The following is a 13733-nucleotide window of genomic DNA, read 5'->3' as shown; positions in this document are numbered from 1 at the left end:
CTTAGTAAACGCTGCCACCATCCAAATGCAAAAAAACCCCTTGCACCCAGGAAGGAGCACTTGGGAATTCCTCCCTGTGGGGTACCCTCAAGTCCTTTCACCCTCCTCTTCCCCTCCCCCCGGGGAAGAACTGAGAAAGAAAACAAAGGAAATTAGCTGTCTCCACCAGCTAATTAAACAGCATTTGCACAAACCTCTTAGGACACCAAAAATCCAATCCTATTTTTAAAAAAGGTAAATTTTATTAAGAACAAAAAGGAAGAAAAAACATCTGGAACTTAGGCTTTTGCTAGATTTTAAAAGAGCAATTCCAAAAATTAAGTACCAAGAATAGCTTTCTTGGGGTCCAGCTTAAAAATTACAAGCAAACAAAAGCACCTGGGGGTTACCTCCCTGTCCCAGTGATTCCTTCTAGGTATGGAAAATGAATTTTCATACCTGGTTCAAACTTTACACAGCATTCCTGCTTATAGCATTGCTGCTCTGTGTCTCCTTCTCCGGAGAACAACAGACAAAGGGAAAGTTTCTTTCCCAATTTTAAAACGTTCTAGCCTTCCCATTGGCTCTTTTGGTCAGGTGCCCACTTCCTTTTCTTCACCTGGGGGACTTTTTAATCCTTTACAGGCAAAGCAAGCAGAGAACAGCTACCAAGAGGGATTTTACAGCTAACTGGCTGGCTGTCCATAAAAGGGAACTACCCCTCTCCCCCCTTCATTTATCACACATGCCTTGTAAGGTATCAGAGGAAAGCCTATGATCTGCTGAAAGTCATTTCTCTATCCATATATGTATATCACTAATGCATATGAAGTTATGAGAATTGTGTTGTATGGTGGTCACTAAAACATCCTGTAACTTGGGGAATCAACCAGATATTAGCTCCCCAGAGGCAACAGCAAGGAAAGTAACCAATGCCTGGGTGGGATGTCAAATAACCCATCAACCCCATTGTCCAGCAAGGAGCTACAATACAATGACTCACCTGTATGAGGCCACACCAGGGGAATTGCTCAATCTTGCCTGGAGAGACTAATGCTCACCTGACACTCAAGGGGGGGAGGGAGCAAAGCCAAGGGGGAGGAAAGGACATGATAAAAGGAAGAGATGTTTGCCATGCTCTCTCTTTCTTCCACCTCCATCTACAGACACCACCACCAAGCCACTGAAGCGCTGATCAAAGGGGAGAGCCTGGCTGAGGAGCAACCAGCCAGCCTGTGGTGAGAAGCATCTAAGTTCGTAAGGACATTGAAAGTGTTAAGATCAGCTTAGAATGCATTTTGCTTTTATTTCATTTGACCAAATCTGACTTGTTGTGCTTTGACTTATAATCACTTAAAATTCATCTTCATAGTTAATAAATCTGTTTGTTTCTTCTACCTGAAGCAGTGCGTTTGGTTTGAAACGTGTCAGAGGCTACCCTTGGGATAACAAGCCTGGTACGTATCAATTTCTTTGTTAAACTGATAAACTCATATAAGCTTACCGCGTCCAACGGGCATAACCGGACACTGCAAGACGGAGGTTCCTAGGGTTGTGTCTGGGACCGGAGATATTGGCTAGTGTCATTCGGTTGCAAGTAGCTGGGAGCAGCTTACATGCCAGAGGCTGGGCGTGACCAGCCCAGGAGTGGGGGTTCTCACAGCAGAGCAGGGTAAGGCTGGCTCCCAGAGTCGAGGATTGGAGTGACCTAGCAGATCACCGGTCCAGATAACACCAGAGGGGAATGTCACAATCACCGCACTGTGCGGTGGTGTCTCATTGTTCCCTTGTGCTCCCTGTCAATCTGGCTGGGGCACTTCTTGTCTTATCCTTGGACTGTCACCTCTTTGGCCAGAGACCACCTTTGTTTTTCTGTGTCTCTACAGCACCTAGCAGAGTGGTCTGGTCTGTGGCTGGGGTTTGGAGGTGCTGCAGGAATACAACTAGAATTAAAATAGCTGCGAAAGGGTGGGAGAGACTCTGTGCCTCATAAACCATGGAGAAGCTCATAAATTTTAGTCCGTCTGTTGACAAACTGGAGGCAGTCTTAATCTTATAGATTCATGGGTTTTACAGTCACCAGGGACCACTGTGATTATCCACTCTGATCTCCTGCATCACGCAGGCCAGAGAACCTCACCCAGTGATTTCTGCCTCATGCCCCTAACTTGTGGTTGAGACACTGTTCTATCCGGGCCATTCACGCCCTGCCCATCAGCACGGCCTCTGGGAGTCGTACAGCACCTAACAAGCTCCATTGCCAGGCTCTCTTGCTTGCCTCACCCGGGGGTGCTGCATTGCTTTTATACAGCACTCAATGTCAAAATCTAGGCTCTCCTGTGGTGTTAAGTCAAATGCCCCCCCGGCAGTCTAAGGCCTGGTCTCCACTTTACAGTTAGGCCGATAGCAGTACGTTGCTCCCCTGGCCGATGGAACTAGGCCAACCTCACTCCCGGGCAAGGCACAGCTGGGACGATGGAGGAACGCACTGCCGAGGGAGGGAGTGTTCCTACAGTGCTGGGAAAACCCTTCCGTGGGGGCGGGCTGCGGTGATACTGCAGGGTTCTCCCGGCACAGATATGGTGATCTAGCTACGCCCCGTAGTGCAGACACCCCCTCCGTCTGTCACATGAGCCCAGTTCCCTTCCTCGCCCCGATCTGCGATCTCGTCAAAGAACGTCGTTGGGCCGTTCAACGAAGCCATAAAAGCTTGTGTCCTGCTGTTAACGACGCTCCTGGGGCAGCCCCAGGGAAGCCCCGGCAGCTCAGAGAGGAGCAACACACGGAAACGGGGGCCGGAGAGCGTGACTGAGGGGAACTCAGAAGTGCCAACCAGTGACCCGTGGGCGCTCAGGAAGGCTGAAGAGCACCGGGCGGACGGCCTGGATCTCGCCGTCTTCAGCAGCTTCTCCATGTCAGGTGGCCGGACAAGACCAGAAATGAGTGTATTCGAAGCAAACTCTGCAACCGCCTCCCTTGGCGGTTTCGGCAGCTCTCTTGCTAGGGACACCTTGTCAGGCTGGAAGACCAGCGGATCCTGAGGTGTGTTTACCAAGGCCACTAGGTGGCTGGCGAGCACGTGGTCACCAAACGCTTTGGTGGAACAACCAGATTGCCGCTGATGGACATAAACTGCCCTGCCAGCAAGATCAGCTTTCGGACCCAGCCGGAGATCAGTCCAGGATCGTTCTGCAAGGAGCCCACGCACCTTTGGGGGTTTGCCACGGTGACAGTGAAGCGAGCCACACGTGCCTCGCTGGGCTGTGAGGTGGCGAAGGCAGTGGTTTCAATCGGTGGCCCGCAGGGGACCCTGGGGGTCTGCAGCCTAGGGCTAAGATTTCTGAAGGGGTCTGCACCCCCATTCAAAATTTTGCAGGGGTCCGCAATGAAAAAAGGTTGATAATGGCTGGGCGAAGAGCCAAGAGAACCCAGCCCATGCTACACACCAAGAGGAGGAATTAGTTAGGGAGGCGCAGTGGAGGGGGGGGGGGGCACGGGTGGATGAGGAGCTTTGGGACGGAGTGAAGATGTGGAACAGAGGCTTGGACTAGCTGGGGAACCTTCCTGGCAGCCAGATGGGTGCAGCTGTGGAAGGGTCTCTCAAGGGAGGGGGCAGAGGCCCCATTGCTTGGGCCACGGACTGGTGACAGCCCTGGCCAATTACAACAGGGACCGTGGCTGTCTGCACGGGGTGTGCCTGGTGACACCCACTGCTGCTCACTGCAGACGTTGTTCCATGCTGACGGGGTGGCATGACCCGGATTAGGAGTGGAGACTCACTGATGCAGCCAGCTCCGTGGAGTGGACGGGGGCGGATCTTTGCTCCCCGCTGCACAGGGCACCCCTGACCCAGACCCTCCTCCTGGTGCCTGGGGCGTCCGCTCACCCTCCCTCAGCCGGCTGGAGAATTAGCTGAGCGAGCAAAGCTGGGGAGCTGAAGCAGCATCGCTCAGAGATTAAGCCTGCAGGCCCCACTGCACGGATGGCACAGGCTGTTCCCTGGCCCTGCTTGGCGCACCCTTGGCCCTTCTCGCTGGGCCCATCCTCTTGGGCCTGATCCAAGCTCCTCCAGCTGCATGGCATAAGGAGCCTGAGAAGGGCACAGCCCAGGATCTGGGGCACGTTCACCCCCACGCCACTGAGGGCACCATTCCTCTGGGATGACTTGCCCAGCCTGCAAGCCTCTTGCATGACTCACTCGGGCTGGTGCCTTCGGGATGCTCTGGGTCCATGGTCGAGGGGATGCACGTGGACACAGCGCCACCTCTTGGCCCTCAGGAGAGTCTGGGCAGCACCAGAGGGTCTGCTCAGGGGAGGTGGGGTGGGACTGAGCTCTCCTGCAGGGTGGGGACAGGTCAGGGGCCTCATCAGCATGGTGGGACCTGCTCCATTTACCCAGCACAGCCAGGGCTAGGGACGAGGCAGGAAAGGAGCCTCGCAATGAAGAGAGCCAGAGCTGGAGCAAGGAATGCCCGCCCCACACCCATCTCCCCCTGGCCCTGCTCACTGCGGAAGCCAGGCAGCTCTGGTAGCTGGTGATGAGTCCCCGTGGAAGTTGCATGGGGCAGGGTGGTCGATTTGAACAATATACCAAGGCCCCCAGGGATGAGTGAAGGCAGCCAGGCCGGAAGCAGGATGCCAGGCCCAGAGGGATGGGGTGAGGGCCGTGGAACATACAGGGAGAGCCCGGCCCATGGCTTGTGCTGAGCAGAGGGGTCAGTACGCAGGAGCCAACCTCTCTAGGGGATCGATAGAGGCCCACTGTGACCAGCTTGTCTGATCCCCTGCCTAACGCCAGCCAGGGCACGTCCCGGACTAATTCCGGTCTGAGCGAAACCAGAGCTCGTAGGAAACCAGCCCGTCAGGATTTAAAACAGCACCAGGGAGGGAGAATCCCCCGTACACATTGGAGAGTGGTTCTAAGAGTTAATTACTCTCATAGTTAAACACTGACACCTTATTTCCAGTCAGACTTTGTCCGGCAGCGCGAACACGCAGGAGTCTTGATCCAGCCTGAGCCCAGACACAGCTCAAACACAAGCCAGAGAGTGAGAGCGGTGGGGACACCAGGGCTACACACTTGCATTCCAGTGTCTGTTTTCTCATAGATCTGTAACTCTCCTGTGCTCCGCTACCCAGGGAGCTCTTGGGCAGGGCTGCTCCTGAACAACTGTGTGGGCAAGGCCTGAGAGCAAAGGCCCGAGAGCAAAGGCCCCTTGCAGAGCCCACAGGCTGCTTGTTGTAACTGGCACATGGGCAGATTTGGAAGAAGGGGCACTAAGGACAGAGTAGGGTCTAGGCACCCCTTAGGCCCGCTGCCCAAGACGGGGCATTAGATGGGGAGCCTGCAGCCTGGGCACACCCCAGAGCAGCCAGAACTCAGAGCAACCCCTGGAGCCGGGGGGGCTTGGAAGCACCCAGGCCTCCAGGGTTGGGTCCAGTATCAGAGCCTGGTGACTGGCCACAAGGGGCCCCACCCAGCACTCAAACAGCAGCATTGCTGGGCCTGGCGCCAGCGGGCCGTTCCACAGCCCCGCTCCAGGGAGTCTCCACAGAGCTCTGTGCTCCTCCCTGCCAGCAGCTCCCCGTCTCCCCCCACTTTCAGTTACTTCTCTTCCTTCCCCGGGGCCCTCGGCCAGCGCGAACCAGGCCTCCCGGGAATTCTAGCAGTAGGAAACCAGGTTCTTTGTACCCAGCCCCCGATCACTGCCCAGACCAGCTGAGACTGTGGCGTACTGACACCAGGTCCACCCTACTGCCCCATGCAATAGCTACACCGCTCCATCCACACCCCTGAATGCTGTAGCCAGGCCAACCATAGCCCCTGGCATAGACCATGCTAGGTCAACATAGCCATTGCCTCGGGTGGGGATTAGCAATGACAGAGAGAACCTCTCCTAGCTGTGGGGTAGCAGTTCCCCTAAAGCTGCACCAGGGGGCTGCACTGCTGAAGGTGAAGACAAGCCGAGAGCATCCTTCAGGACCTGGAGGTAAGTTCATACCAGTTGTGTATAGGCCCTGCATCTTCCCCTAGAGCATCCTCCCAAGGGCTATACAGCCAGGGTGCAGTGCAGAACTTCTGCCAACATGAAGTTGTCGAGATCTGTCTGGACACCGCTCTTATTAGAAAGGGTGGGGGTATATGTGTGTGTGTAGATCTCTGATCAGAGACACCCCGCTGCCCCCTAGCTTCTTAGTAAAGAGCCAGCCCTTCTGACATTTCCACTCCCAAGGATTCGCTTTCATTCCCATGCAGAACAAGAAATGCACCCATTGGGGAAGGTCTGAGCTGGTCTATTGTACATCCTCAAAACACAGCTCAGCCGGCATTCAGGGGCTGGACCTATCCCTTGCCAATGCCCAGTTTGGGGATGTAGCGTTGTAGCTGCCTGATGTGCCAGGAGAGCAGGGGGTGGGGATGCATGAGTGAGGGGAGCCAGGGGCAAAGTTCCTAGCACCAGGCAGGAGAGGATGCTGCAGCTGTCTGCATTGCCCAGACCCTGCTCTGCAGCCCTGCTGCAGTCAAAACATTCAGGGCCCCCCCCCCGGGTATGAGCAGGGGATGGAGCCAGGCCTCCACGCACTGATCACTCACACCCACAGCCACTCTTAGAGCAGACTGCCCAAGCCCAGCTCAGTTTAGGACAAAAGGTATCCACCCCAAGGAGCCGCTGGCTGGGCCCAGTTCTAGCTTTGCAGCCCCAGGGGCCGAGCAAAGAGGCCATTTCTATCAAGGCTGAGACAAGCACACAGACCAGGGCTAGGACAGTTTATTTTTACCAGATTCTCATACATAAGCTGTGAGCCAGGGGAGGGGACACCTGCATTTCTAGGGAGTGCAGGATGGAAGAGATCAGAGAAGGAAGTAGGTAGCTGAGGGCACCATAATTAAAGGGGACCTGCCCTGGAACCTAACAGAATAAATACATCCAGCCAGTGAGTCACTACCTGTTACAGAGCTCAGATCCCCAGGGAACCAGAGGGATCTCCCCACAGTGCCTGCTGGAAGAGAAGAGTGTGGCAGGGGAGCACTGAGACAAAGTCAGAGGGACATTCACAAGGGAGGGGTTGGGTGGGGACTAATCTGGTTCCATTGTGTCTTGCCAGGATTAGCAGTAACCAGACAGAATCTGGACTCTGCTGGCTAGAGCCCAAAGCAGGGCCACAGGGTGAACACACCCCGTGCCCCGAGCAGAAATGTTTCCTGTATAAGCCAGTGGGGCTGCCAGAGGCTCCCAGCTGCTCAGAGCAGGGACAGGAGAGCAGGAGGCAGGAGCAGCAGGACAGCCCATGGTGCAGGAGAGGCATCTCCCCTGTTCCGGGCGTAGTACTTGGCCACGGCCACATTGGGATTCCCATGGGCAGGGTCGAACCACATCTGGATGCAGCGCCCGCTGCCCCGGTGCTCCAGGGTGTATTTGTATGAGTTGGACCAGATCTTCTCACACAGGTCTGCCGGCCGGGGGAAGATGTACTTGAATGGCTGGCATGTGGAGCCGCGGGGGCACCGGTTGGTCCCTGGAGGGGGAGGGAGGGAGAGAGGGTGGCAGTGAATAAGTATGGCTTGACTCCATCTAGCAAGACCTTCCTCATCACTGGCTGCTAGGCATCTGCTGGTCCCAGGCTACTGGCTGAGCTGGCTTGTGGGAGAAACTGTCCTTCCCTGTGAGGTGAAGTTCAAGGGCTTGTAGCCATGTCACTCACCTCCTGGATTTATCCCTGACTGGCACCCTGATGGGATGGAGAGACAGATGGAGGAACCCACTAGCCCAGGGGACCCCAGCTGGGGTTTCCCACCCCCACAGCTCTGCCAATGCACCTTGATCCTTCTAGGCCCTCCATCACCCTAGGGGCTGTCATGCATTTATCCTCATGAACCCTCAAGTGCTCTTCTCCCCAATAGACAGGTGGGAAACAGACAGAGACTGAATTAAGGTCATACAGTTAATCTATCAAAGATCAGTGCTAGCCAATACAGGGTCCCAACACTTTGCTAGTGCCAAGGCTGAAGGCAGTTTTGCAAAGACGGCTTGTCAAAGGCAAAAATCTATCCAGTCTAGGTCCCAGTACAGGTGCCTTCATGAGCCACTGGTATAGAACACAGCATGCAAGAGAGATTAGAAGAGTCCAGAACAGACACCAAGTCAAGGAAGTGTTACAAACTGGTGGGTTGGGTCTTAGAAGTTACTAAACTCTCCACACATGGCTCACTATGCTGCCAGTGTGGCTTTACTAAATAAATAAAATCTAGTGGCTCTCAGCCTTTCCAGGCTACAGTACCCCTTTCAAGAGTCCGATTTGTCTCTGTACCTCCAAGTTGCACCTCACTTGAACTACTTGCTTACCAAATCAGACAAAAATACAAGTGTCACAGCACACAAAAATTGCTGACTTCCTCAGTTTTACCCAATTATAAAAGATCAATTAGAATATTTATAGTATAAAGAGCAGTACAAGAAGTCACGGTCTGAAGTTTGAGATTAGACTGACCTCACTAGTGCTTTTTATGTCACCTGTTGTAAAGTTGATGTACCCCCAGAAGACCTGTGTGCCCCCAGGGGTTGTGTACCCCTGTTGGAGAATCACTGGTTTAAATGCACAATTCCTCTGCACATCTGCTAAGGTGGACATGCTACATAAAACAAGAATGGCTTGGCAGGAGCAGGTAGGAAAGTCTGTTTGTATTTCACCAGGGGTGTTTAGAGGGAACCACAACAGTGATCTAGTCTGACTCCTGCCAAGGTGTAGGATTGGTTGCGACAATACATTTGGCTTGGTTTGCTTATTTGGCCTCCTGAACATTGAGAGAGCCGGGAGTGTGGTCAGACAGTGGCCACCCCTACAGTCAATAGCAGGGAATTGAAGTGGGTCTCAAGTCACAGGCTCCAAGCACTGGGTCATCCTTCCTCAGTGCATCATCTGCCAGCCACTACTCCAGCCTCGGCTCTGAGCCCCATTCACTCCCCCGCCCACTGAAGGTACATGGGCATTCACAGCCCAGATCTCGGCATCCAGGTCTCCTGCCAGCTCCTTCTGCACGTCCCTGACTGGGGAGCCCCATTTTACACCCTCTGGCTCTGCCCCTAGGATTCCACAGCTGTTGCCTCCTCCAGGACCAGGACCCCCACTGGAGGCAGGGGATACTGGTGAGCAGAGCATGGCATGGCCACAACTCTAGAGGGGCACCACACACCCAGTCGCCATGGGGAGGAAGACCCCAGAGCCCCATGGCCGCCTGCTGGGCAGTTCTGCTCACACAGGAGGCAGGTTTCCTGGCCCCTGCTCCAGCGTGGGCACCATCTCCACAGTTGAAGCTGCCCCAGGGTCACTGGACACCAAGTTCAGTCCAGGAGACCACCCACCCTCCTAGTCCAAACCAAACCAGGGACTGCACCGAGAACAGAGGAGACTACAGCCTCAGCCCTCAATCCCAGGGTGCTCCTCTCACAAGCCCTGCACCCAGGGTCTGGAGCTAGTCTGAGGGCTGCTGCCATCAAGCGGCAAGGAGAGGTGAGAGCCCCTCCTCCATCCCTTGGGCCTCTAAGACAGCCCCAAACCCATAAGCAAGGTGTGACCCTGCCCCACTCAGGGTACAGCAGTCCAGCTACCCCCACAGCAGGCAGAGTTTGTTCTCGGCCGCTCACTGACCCGAGGTCCAGTTCCAGCCCTTGTGCCAGTTCTCTTTGCAGGTGATGGCGTCCTTGCAGTCCTCCCACCACTGCTCGCAGTCCTCCTTGCACAGCGGGACGTTGAGGATCCTCTCCTGGCGCCAGCTGGTATCCGCCTGCCAGGACACAGGCTTGTGAGCATCAAGGGGCAGCTCTGGGCCCCCTGCAGGCAACATCAGTCACCCCAGGGAGCAAGGGTGAGACACATGCTCTCCCCCACCCCCTGATCTAGCACCACTGAATAGAGCCAGTGCGTGTCCCAGCAGAACCAGGCCCAGTCCCCAGGGGAAGGGAGAGCCTCACAGCAGCCTCCCCGCACACCTGAACGGCAGCATCTACAGCTCAACCACATCCTATGCGGGCCACCCAGGTGTCCAGGGAAGAGATCCTGGATTTATTTCAGAGCCCTGGCCAGGAGCAGCATCTGCCATCTTACCTGTTGCCTCCCCAGCAAACACGCTGCACGAACCCACCTCACCCCGGGACAGAGGCAGCGTCAGTCCCGCCGAGAAACCCAGCCAAGCTGGGGGCATGCGCAGAGCTGTGCATTGGTGCCAGGCTCTCTGGGGTCCTAGACAGCAGGGGGGATGGCAGGACCCACGGGGCACTGCCCAGGGAGGGGGAAGCTAAAGGAGCCGTTCAGTGCAGCCTCCTGACCTCAGGACGCTTTGAGGGGATTGTCCTGCCCGCGTGCAGTGGGCCCTGGCCAAACACGGGGACACCAGCTGACAGTGGAGAATGGAACCTGGGGCCTTCGGCCCAGAAAGCACGAGCCCCCGACCGCTCAGGCTGGAGGAGCCACTCTGTGCGGTGCTAGTTCACGCCTCACTATTTGGACCCACCACTAGAGGGAGCCGTGAGCACATGCACCAAGCCAGCCTGCTCTCCCGCCCGCAGCGCCCAGCCCAGCGCCCCCTGACCTGCTGGATCCAGGGCCCCAGGTTGGGCGAGCACTCGTACAGACACGTGTCCTGGATGAAGTGCCACTTGCACTTGTCTGGCATCACCCTGCAGTGGGCCCAGTTGAAGCTGTACAGGTAGGACTGGTCCTGGTGCGCCCCCGTGCTGGTCTCGGCCGTGCAGCAGGCGTTGTCTTTCCACGGGACACACTGGGAACACAGCAAGGGACGGGTGTGCAGGGGACTCCGGCCGCTCGCCCCGGGGGGCGGACAGGATGCTGTGGATGCAGCAGCATCACCGGCCTCCCGTGGTGCACGGCGGGACTGCTCCTGCATCAGAGCACGGCTAGGGCCACGGCTAAGGACCAGGGACTGAAGGGCAGGGATGCTATTTTGCCGAGTGCTTGGAGATCTTTAAGTCAACAAAATGACAAGTGGGGAAGCTACAGACTGGGGCACAAGGGGCAGCCGCCGAGCTGTTATATGGTGTTTTATTAGGGCCTCCAGATCTACCTCAATTGTGATCTCCTTGGGCGGGGGGAAGGTGCAAAGAGGAGACCAACTGAATTTGTCCAAATGAAAAAGCCTCCTAGTTACAAGGCACCACTTCAATGTGATCCTCAAGTTAAGGAATATGGGACTAGAAATCTGAACTAAATTTGTTTGTTGGGAACATGTGTAACTGGTGAGCAAAATGGGATGGGCTGTTCTGCCCCGCCCTCTTTTTTTGGGGGGGGGGGGGGGAGTTAAAACAAAAACCAAAGACCCCAGGACTTTGGGAGGAAGATCAGACTGCCTGCTGGCTGGGAGATGGGGAAGTGAAAGGTGGGACATGGCTGCCTCTCCCACCATCTTCTGCAATCTGCTGGAACACCTTCCTTGTCCTGATCCCAGGAGATCTTGTTACCAGCCTGGGCTAGAGAGCGAGACCCACCTGACATGGCCACCTTCACCAGCTCCAGCTCAATCCTAACTTCGGTTCCTGCTGTCAGCCTCCCCGCCATGCCCCAGTACATCACTTTCCTTCCCGACCTTTGGTCTGCTTTCCTCTCTCTCTCCCTTGTGCCTTCTGTTTAAGAGCCTGGCTTTCCCCACTAAGACTGTATCTTGCAGCACTGCATCTTGCAGCACTGCTGGGAGCCTGTGACCAGAAAGGCAGCACCCAGTGGGGGATGCAGATTTGCTGGGTATTTGGAGCAGCTGATCAGACCATGTGCTGGGCCAGTTTCTCCAGCAGCAAGGTTTCAGAGAGGATAGGCAGCTTCTGTATCTGGTGCTAACTCTTTGATGGTCTTTTCTCTACCCCTGTATGTTGGTCTTGTTTGGTCTTCTAGGACATGGGATCTGGCTTATTGGGATCAGCTCCAGATCATTTCTACTAATGCCTCTTCTCCCAAAAGAGGGAGACCACCATCTCCTAGCAGCCACACAGCAGGGAAGAACACTGCCTTGTCGGGGGGGGGGGAGGGAGCAGGGAAGAGAACTCTGCAGCAAAAGCTAACAGGAACAAGGATTTTGTCAAAGTTACAGCCTAACTCAATACTGTGTTTCAAATTAGGGTTGCCACCTGTCCAGTTTTCACCTAGACAATCCGGATTTCAACTTGTATATGAAATGGTACCTGAACAGCCCTGATGTCTGGGGTGTTTTTTTTTAAATTGGCAATGGAAAGCAGAGAAGGGTCAGGGCCTCATGGGTGCAGTTACCAGCCATTAGAAAGGTGGCAACCCTCTTTCAAATGCTCCAATTGATTCTCTTTTTATATACATGAAGATGTTTTTAATGGTGGCTCTCACCATAGTCCTAAGCAGGCTGAGGTCTCCGTACTGAGAACCCCAAACCACATTTAAAACTGTTAATGAGGCCCTGTCACTGTATAACACCCAGGGGTGCTGGAACAGTCTGTATAGTGGGGGGTGCTGAGCCATTGAACCAAACTGTAAACCCTGTGTATGATGGAAAACGCTTCAAGTCAGGGGTGCTGAAGACCCCCTCCCCCTACACCTCCAGTTCCAGCACCTGTGTTAACACCTTCAACACTTGGGCCAGTTTATTCTAGTGATATTAACAGGGACATATCCAAGTTTGCCCTCAGCATCAGAGGCAGAGCTAGGATTGCAAGGCAGGAGTCCTGGCTCCCCAGCCCTCTGCCTCTGTCCAAGCCCTTCCCTAGGGCATCAGCAAGGGACAGGCCTCTTTAGAGGGATGAAGTAGCCCAGTTCGCATGGCTGCTGCCAGAGAGCTGGGTCCCATTGCCAGCCCAAGGACGTTGGCACCATGGCCCTGCCTGCCGCAGCCTCTTAGGGCTGAGAGAAAACACACAATTCTTGGTGTCACGAACACCTCCAGTCCCTGCCCTGCAGTCCTTCATGGCCCCCCCGAGAGCGTGGCGTAAGGAACAAGCCTGCACTGGAAAGAACGGCAGGTCCAGGGGAGCCAGTTACCCCTCACCTAGAGCTCCAAGTGGTCAGGGATGGACTGACGTGTCAATAGGACAAGACCCTACCTGGCCATGCAGCGCCCCCTCCGGGCCTGGCTGGGTTTTGTGGTGCTTGGCATCCATGCACACGTTCAGCACCGATTCCTTCACAGCACTGGCCAGGCAGGCAGCCAACAGCCCCAGCACGGCCCACTGGGCTGCCATCTCCCTGGGACCAGAGCAAGGGGGGGGCGGAAGAGAAGACATGTTAGTGCAGCTGTCCAGATGAGAATGGGCACCACTCGAGTGCATGGCTCCAAGCACCTAGAGGGGATCCCCAGGCAAGATCATCTGTGCTGCCTGCTATGGAGACAGGTGCTCTACAGAGACCCATGAGAGAGCAACCACAAAGCCTCCTGCTTCACTGGCAGCTTTAATTCCCCCCCCCCCCCCCCCAAAACATCCCACCCAGGCATGTGGGCAGAGAGTTCTATGGGCCCAGGAATATGTCTAAGGTGGGGTCTCTCCCTCAGTCCCACCTTCTGCCCTGGGCACGCCCCCACCACGCATCCCCTGGGCAGTTTCAGACAGCCTGGAGCCCCCACTCACCACCAGCAGCACAGCCGAGCGGCTTCCTGCCTGCCCATGCCATGTGTCTGCTGGCTGGGGTGGGCGGGCGAGGAGAAAGTCTGTCTACACGTGCTGCTCCCACCCCAAGCGCACCTGTGGCCAATAGGAAGCTGCAGAGGCAGCAGCTCGTGGACACCC

General features: G+C 55.6%; 1 protein-coding gene across 1 annotated transcript; it reads right to left on the bottom strand.

The window, feature by feature from the left end:
• Positions 1-7048: 7048 nt before the first annotated feature.
• Positions 7049-13194, bottom strand: LOC141981066 (folate receptor alpha-like). Its single transcript, XM_074942875.1, has 4 exons — positions 13053-13194; positions 10568-10756; positions 9628-9763; positions 7049-7497 (listed from the first exon to the last, which is right to left on the bottom strand). The coding sequence occupies exons 1-4, from the start codon at positions 13188-13190 to the stop codon at positions 7223-7225; spliced, it is 738 nt and encodes a 245-aa protein (XP_074798976.1). The 5' UTR covers positions 13191-13194; the 3' UTR covers positions 7049-7222.
• Positions 13195-13733: the final 539 nt, after the last annotated feature.

Source organism: Natator depressus, chromosome 1, assembly GCF_965152275.1.
Source record: "Natator depressus isolate rNatDep1 chromosome 1, rNatDep2.hap1, whole genome shotgun sequence".
NCBI lineage: Eukaryota > Metazoa > Chordata > Testudines > Cheloniidae > Natator > Natator depressus.
This window is presented reverse-complemented; position numbering and strand designations above follow the sequence as displayed.